Source organism: Benincasa hispida, chromosome 4 (genome assembly GCF_009727055.1).
Source record: "Benincasa hispida cultivar B227 chromosome 4, ASM972705v1, whole genome shotgun sequence".
NCBI lineage: Eukaryota > Viridiplantae > Streptophyta > Magnoliopsida > Cucurbitales > Cucurbitaceae > Benincasa > Benincasa hispida.
Genome location: NC_052352.1, coordinates 18,437,556 through 18,445,757, shown reverse-complemented (window position 1 = coordinate 18,445,757; position 8,202 = coordinate 18,437,556). Strand labels below are relative to the sequence as shown.

At 33.0% G+C, this 8,202-nt stretch overlaps 1 protein-coding gene across 1 annotated transcript; it reads left to right on the top strand.

Moving 5' to 3' along the window:
- Nucleotides 1-2,793: 2,793 nt before the first annotated feature.
- Nucleotides 2,794-3,552, top strand: LOC120076118 (NDR1/HIN1-like protein 13; the record flags this gene model as incomplete). The annotated part of the gene is made up of 1 exon (XM_039029895.1): nucleotides 2,794-3,552. A coding segment is annotated over one exon (759 nt), but the record flags the coding sequence as incomplete, so codon positions are not given.
- Between the last annotated feature and the right edge of the window lie 4,650 nt (nucleotides 3,553-8,202).

The following is an 8,202-nucleotide window of genomic DNA, read 5'->3' as shown; positions in this document are numbered from 1 at the left end:
ATTGGTCAATGTGAGCTTGTCCAAATATATTGGAGAAATTCAAACTTATAGCATTAATTATACTTTCATTTAAAAAATAGTAAAATACATAATTGTTTTCAATGAAAATACATAATTGTTTTCAATGATAGCAAACTGCAATCTTTATACGTGATCCTCCGTAATATGTAAATACAGTGTAATTAAATTTGATGGACTTTTCCTAAAAAATCGGATCTTTTGGCTCGAATCTTGATCAAATCTTTATTTTCAAATATGAATTTATCTAATAATTTTGTTTTATCCACCTATTTTAGTGTATTTTAGATTTTATTTTCAAATATTAAATAATCTCAATTTATCTAATTATTTCTTGTTTTCCCTTATTTTAAGGTATTTTCGTGTTTTTTATTTTTAATATTTATATCATTTTATTTTATTTGCTTTGATTTTTTTTATATCTATAATAGTTTGAATTCTCCCATATATTTTATTGAAATTTCGATTTTCATTTAAAATTAATTATCATACTTTATTTTTTTTCCAAATCGATATCAAATATGCATTCATAACCATCTTCCTTTTACTTTGTCTAAATCAATTCTAGTATTTGTTGTTGTTCCAATTGTTTTCAAATAAGTATTCATAACCCTTTGTGTTCTTGCTATGGCTTTTCAACCACCAATGTTTTTTTCCCCTTAATAATCGTAAGTGGGATGATACCTTATAGAGAGCACCATTGATTTCTTTTTAACTAATGAATTCTTGAAGAACAACGAAGCTCGATTGAAGAAGAGTTTATTTGAAAATGGAAGACTACGGGTTAATCGAGGATCTTAACTTTAGATTCAATTTCCTTTTTCCCAGCTTTATAAATGTTGTCGTCGGCGTTAATACCACCCTTAGGTTCAAATTCCAATTTTATTTTACAATTTGGAGTTTGAATGGGGGTTTTTGTGTTTGAATCTTGAAGAATTACTTTGTAATAAGTTCTTTCATGATCTCAATCGTCCCATATTTTTTATGTTGTTAGGTCAATCCTTTATTTTGAAATGTTTATATTATATTTTAGTTTTTTAGGAGGTTAGATAATATCTTCCAAATCTATTTTAAATACCAATAAAATATAGATTGTTATGATTTTAAAAAATATATATTTTTGTAATAAATTAATCGTAGATACTATTTGGGGGGTGTTTTTGTAATCTAATAATTAATAATTGATTAATTCCAAATTAGCTTTTCTACTCTTCATAACCTAAAAACATCTTGCTATTTTTGAAAATGAATGTTTAACTAATGCCATTTCTCTTGTTAGCCGAATACATTGACGAGAAGCTAATTTCGCCAAAGATTGCTAAAATTTAAATTATTCAAGCCCATTGCAGAAAATTGTGTTTGAGACCAAACAAATCTGAACCCTAAAGTTGGGTGGAAATGAACCAAACTCAAGCCCATTTCCAAGCTCAGGCCCATACAAAATCCATAAACTCTATGAACAGAAAGATCACCCGTCACTGTAGGCATTTAGTCATAATCAAAAGAATTTAGAATTTAGAAAGACAATTCAAAAGAAGAAGAGGTAGTCAAAGAATTAGAAGACTCCTACAAGATCAAAATCTCTCTGAAGATGAATACCTTTGTAGTTGTAGACTTGCTTGAAGACCTTAAACATCGGATAACTTATCTTTGAAGATTTAAATTAGAATTTGAAGATAAGCTGAAGGCACATTTTAAATAGACATGACTTAAACTTTTGATCAATCCTTTAAAAAGATCAACAAAGTCAAAAGCCGATTAACAAATTTAGAGGTTGATCTAAGAAGATCAACAAAGTAGAAACTGATACAAAAAAAAAAAAAAAAAATCATGTCAGACTTCGTGTCAAATACACACCTGAGATAAAGAACTATAAGAACTACTATTAAGAGATTGTAACACTTATATAAAAAATTAATAAAATCAAGTTCTTCATTTCCAAATTTATTTTTCTTGAGATCTTGTGTGAATAAATACTATATATACCCCTTATTTTATTATTTTTTTTAATCTGTCTCAAAGCATGTATTGTATGTTACATGAGCCACGCAACGGGTTATTATATAGATAAGTATTAGGTGTGATTAATAACAATGACCCGTAATACGTTATTATTTTTCATATGAGATAAATATGACGCGAGATTTTTTAGTTTAGATTTGTTTATAAGTAGAATCTTTGTTAAAGTATAGATATAATATTAATTTTGCCTTCACCCATCCGTTTAGATTTTTAGGTCAATAACATGGTATCAAAGCTTGTGGTTTTGTGTTAAAAGCATTGTAATGTTATTTTGCCTTCAAGTCAATGGGTGGTTTAATATTTTTGGTAGAAAATTCGAAGTTCTAATTATGAGATTGATAATACATATTTGATGGGTATGAAAATTGTTAATTAAAGATATTGATGATGTAGCTAGCGAATTGTATGGATTGAGATTTATTGATTAGGTAGGGGTGGGTATTTTCCTCGAATGGCTGACTGAACTTGAAAAAGAAGAGAAGTTTAATAACAAGAAGCCATATGTTGGTGTGTGGGAAGGGAAAAAAAGAAAAAAAGAGGGAGAAGGTTGACCAAGTAAAATCAAAACCTAACCCCCTCTCTCTAATATTAAACCAAATGAATTGTAAAAAAAATCGCTTAGAAATCGGATTTGGTTTGAAGAAACCACCACCCAATTCCCTTCCCTCTTCTCCCACCTCCTCTCTCCATGCAATGCATGCAATCCCTAAACCACAAACCTAACCATTACTCTTCATTTCCCAATTCTCTTTCTTTTTCTTCTTCTTCTTCTCCACCCCTCCTACCCCTCTTCTCTCCATGGCGGAGCCGGAGCGGGTTTACTCTCCTCCTCCTCCGCCCGACCCTTCTCTATTCTCTGCAGGCACCTACGTTGTCCAAATCCCTAAGGACCAAATCTACCGCATTCCTCCCCCCGAAAACGCCCTCATTGTTGAGCGTCATCGCAACCCCTCCATCACCACCTCCTCTCGTCGTCGCTCCTGTTGCCTCCGTATCTTCCTCCCCATCTTCTTCGTCTTCGTCCTCATCCTCCTCTTGGCCCTCCTCCTCCCTCCTCTTCTCACCCCTCCTAAACCCCCCGTCTTCGATCTCATAAAATTCAAACTCACTCCATCCACCCACAAATTCCATATCAACCTCGATATTCTCAACCCTAATTCCGCTGGCTCCATCTCCTTCAAATCTCCCTCACGTGCCTCCCTCTCCTTCCGAAAACAAAAACTTGCCACAGCTAAATTCCCTCTCATCCGTACAGAACATGGATCCCAACGACATGTCGCATTGTCCCTTCATGCCAAATCCTCCTTCCCTAAGGAGTTGCAACGGCGGATGAAAAACAAGTCGAAGCTCCACATCTCCATGTCTTTGAAGATGGATCTTCCCGCCGAGACGACAAGTCGGTTGTCGACTCGTCGGGAGGTCAAATTTGTTGTTGTTTGTAGCTTCACGGTTAACACATTGGGTAAAAATTCACGGATATTGTCGCAAGATTGTCAAAGTGAACGCCAATGACACAGTACGGTACGATTTGTCATCCAAAAAAGAGAAAAAAAAATTTGTTGGTATTTTGGCTTCAATTTCAATATCTCTCGTAATTTAACAACGTCAATGGCGATCTATATTATCTCTCTCTTTCCTTTCGATCTAAGGGCAGTTTTTATCCTTTTTTATTTTATATTTTTTTAATGCGAACTTCTCTCTGTTAATCGATGATTTTTAGGTCTTGTGTTTTTGTAATTTATGTTTGTATGATTCTTCTTCTTCTTGTCTTATGCTTTTGAAAATTAAAAAAACATGTAAGACTGATCAGTATAGCTTGCATATGATGACTAATTTCTTTTTCTTTCTCTTTAAACCATTATATTCTAGGGATATATATATAAGTTTAGGAAAGTTTTTCTTCTATCTCTTCCGAAAAAATATTCCATGTTAAAAATTATTTTTGGTCCCTATCCTTTTAAATAACACAATTATATATAGTCTCTAAATTTTAATAAGAAACAATCTAGTGTATCCTTAAAAAAAAAAATAATAATAAAAAGAAACAATCTAATCTGTGTAGTTTACCAATTATTATTGATTTAGTCATATTGTCATAAATATTATTAAGATTTAATGAAATTTCCTACACATATAGATTGATAGACTAATCAAAAATCAAATTTTTTTATAAACTACAAATACCTAAATCGTTATGTAATAAAAAGTTGACACTTAATTTTGATGAGTTTTATTGTTACAACAGGGATAAATTGTTGCAAATTTAAAAGTATATAGGATTAAATTTTCACATACGTTACAGTACAAGGATTAAAGTGTCATAAATTTTGAAAGTATAAGGACTAAATCGTCATAAATTAAACTTTAGGAACTAAATTGCTAATTGTGAAAGTTTAGGGACATATTTTTAACCAAATATTTTATCACCATTTATGTACTTTCAACTCTTTTTTTTTTTTTTTTTTTTTTTTTTTTTTTTTCTATTATAACTTTCAAAATCTCTAATAATTTAGGTATTGTTTGGTAACCATTTTATTTTTTATTTTTGTTTTTGAAAATTAAGCTTGTGGACACTACTTCTACTTCCGAATTTCGACACTACTTCTACCTCCAAATTTCTTTTCTTGTTATCTACTTTTCACTAATAGTTTTAAAAACCAAGCCAAATTTTGAGAACTAAAAAAAATAGCTTTCAAAAAGTTGTTTTTGTTTTTGGAATTTGGCTAAGAATTCAACCATTGTACTTAAGAAAGATGCAAATTATTGTAAGAAATTAGATGAAATAGGCTTAATTTTCAAAAACAAAACAGAAAAATCAAATGGTTAACAAACGGAGTCTTAGTAATTAAATTTTCAAAAGGAAAAAAAGTACCAATTTGGTGTACAAACAACTTTGGAAGTAAGAACTAGTTTGGTCACTATTGGATCATTTTGTCCCTTGATATATTAGTTTACCTAATACTTACCTCCTCCAATTTATCTGTGGTTTGAATATACGCTCACAATACACATTCAAGGCATAAGTTACAATTTTTTAAAATAAAGGTTTCAAAATGAGCTTAGTTCAATGGTCATTGGTATGACTTTCAAGGTTCAATCTTCCATCTCACAATTGTCGTATTAAAAAAAATCTTAATAAAAAAAAAGGAAAAATACTTCATTTCGGGTTTCATCTTTTTTTAGCCTACTCAATAGTTCAACCGTTATTTGTCATGTGATATACTTTTTAAAAAAATATTTTTTAAATTTGATTTTTCAATGTGATTGGATGTGACTGCAAGAAGATGGGTGCAACTAGAGCATGTCGAAGTTTTATGAGAACTAAAATAGTATTTTTTTTTTTTAAAAAAAATCAATTATCAAAATAGTCTAGAAAAAAACAAAACAACAACACTAATTCTTGAAATTTTTGGGACAAAATTGAAATTAAGGGCATGTTTTGTTTAACTTTTCAAGTGTTTAATTTTGAAAATCAACCATTTTAGAAAAAATTGAAGTGTTTAGCAACTACTCAAAATAGATTTTTAAACACTTTCAGACTGTATTTTAAGCCGTTTCTATCAAAAGAGATTAAATAAAAACTTTTTTTTTTCCTCTAGTAAATTCAAACATACCTTAAAATTTTTCATCACATTTCATTCTGGCATAGGGACCTCTAAGAAGGGTTATCAATATATCTTTGACCAAACTGAGTTAGGTTCAAGTCTGTATTGATTAGCCTAATTTTAAATTAAAAAGGTCAAAATTTTCAAACCATACCCATATTAAGAATGAGAGTTAGCCAACAGATAAGTCAACGGTACAATTAGCAAAGTTCAAGTATACCACACTATACAGTCAGCTATGTGATAGAAGCCACGTTAGAAATCTTCTAGAAGAACAAGTTTGTTAATACTTCAATTGTGAGAAAATTCATTGCACCAATTACGTTGTGACATGTGTACAATCTATTATATGTCCCATTCTATTCTTCAATGCCCTAATCTAGGGCTTAATCTATATAAATAGATCCTTAAGGATCCCCTCTCATAGATAGAAAAATATACTAAAACTATTCCATAGTTATTCTCTGTTCTTCCTTAATTTGGTATCAGAGCCAAATGGCTAACGCCTCCGGTCACTCATTTGTCGCTCCAATCTTCAGTAGTCCACCACTCAATCAACTATTGAATCAGATTACCACCATCAAGCCGGATCGTGGTAATTTCCTGTTCTGGAAGAACTTGGTCCTCCCCGTCCTTCGCGACTATAGAATCGAAGGCTATCTCCAAGGTCAAATCGTCTGCCCACCGATATACATAAGTCGGAACACCAATATAACAAGTATTGCGGTGACTACAGCTAAAGCCTCAAGCTCACAAACCAGCAGCACCACACACCCAAAGTCTGGAGAAGCCCTGAATCTTGCGTATGAAGCATGGATTGTAGTTGACCAACTACTCCTGGGATGGTTGTACAATTCTATGTCCCCAGAGATAGCCACACAAGTCATGGGATATAGTCGATCAAAAGATTTGTGGGATGCAATCCAAGAACCGTTCGGAGTACAATCACAAGTAGAAGAGGACTATCTTCATCAGACATTTCAACAAACTAGGAAAGGTAATAATAGTATACGAGTATTTAAGATTGATGAAATTACATTCTGATAACCTAGGGCAAGTCAGAAGTCCTGTTCCAACAAGAGCCCTAATCTCCCAAGTTCTCTTGGGTTTTGATGAAGACTACAATGCCATTGTAGCCATACTAAAAAAAAAACCAGAGATAACCTGGTCACAAATGCAATTCGAACTGCTGTCTTATGAAAAAACACAGAAAGTTCAAAACACACAAAAAGTTGGAGTAGTGAACAACAACCCATCTGTGAATATGGTGAACGATAGAGGTACAGAGAGTCAGCAAAATCAAAATCAGGGTCGTGGTGGAAATCCATTCTCTAAACAACGTGGCAGCAATTCCTCTGGAAATCGTAGCCATGGTAGGGGTCACTTTAGACCTACCTGCCAAATATGCTCTAAGATAGGTCATACAACAAATATCTTTACAATGATACAAAAAAGAGTTTGTCCCAAATGTCAACTCAAACTGAGGTAACGGTGCAACAAACTCAAGGAATAACAATGGAAAAGCACCACCAACGCTAATGAAAACCCAAGGAAACAATCCTTTCTCATTAAATAATGAAGGTGTGGTTGATTCCAACTGGTATGCTGATAGTGGGGAAAAAATCATTTAACATCTGAGTTCAATAATCTCATCAACTCTATTTATTATAGAGGTAAGGAACTAGTAACAGGAGCTAATGGTAATCAGTCACATATCTCCTCAGTTGGTAAGTCTGTTCTATCCAATGGTACTCAACTGTTAAACTTTAATGATGTGTTATATGTGCCTGACATTGCAAAAACCTTGTAAGTATATCTAAGTTAGCCCAGGATAATAATGTTTTCATTAAATTTCATTATAATTACTGACTTGTAAAGGGGTGAGTTGAACACAAACATCGCTAAGTTGCTGAAATGGGCCTAATGTTGTTGACCCAAGCATCTTTATCACTCCAATTCTGGTGAGAAGCCTTCACTACAGCAACACATCTCATCAATGGCCTTCCATCCTTGATTTTTAAGGAAAAATCTTCTATGGAAGTGTTTATGAATAAAAAACTTGACTTTACTTCTCTTAGAACCTTTGGTTGTGCATGCTATCCTTGCTTACGTGCTTATCAGTTTAATAAATTTGCATTTCATTTAGAAAAATGCATACATCTCGACCTCAACTTTCAACACAAATGATACAAATGTATGAGTGCAGCTGGAAGAGTCTGTATAATCAGAAATGCGAAATTTGATGAGTTTGACTTCACCTTCAGCAATCAATTCGGCTCCATTCCATAACTCGTGAGTCAAACCTCAACCCATCAAATAAATCCACCACCAGTCCAACTAATCCAAAGAAACATTAGCACTCATCCTACCCTAAACCATACTTCATCAATAGGCCCAACCCAAAGTCCAAGTCACTCCCAGTTCTCTACTCAACCACCCAACCCATGACTAGTAGCCACTAGCTTATTGCCTATACCACCTGATCCACATAATTCTCAAATTCAAAGCCCAATTTGGCCCATCCCAACCAGCCCGAAAAACCCTTATGCCACGTCTG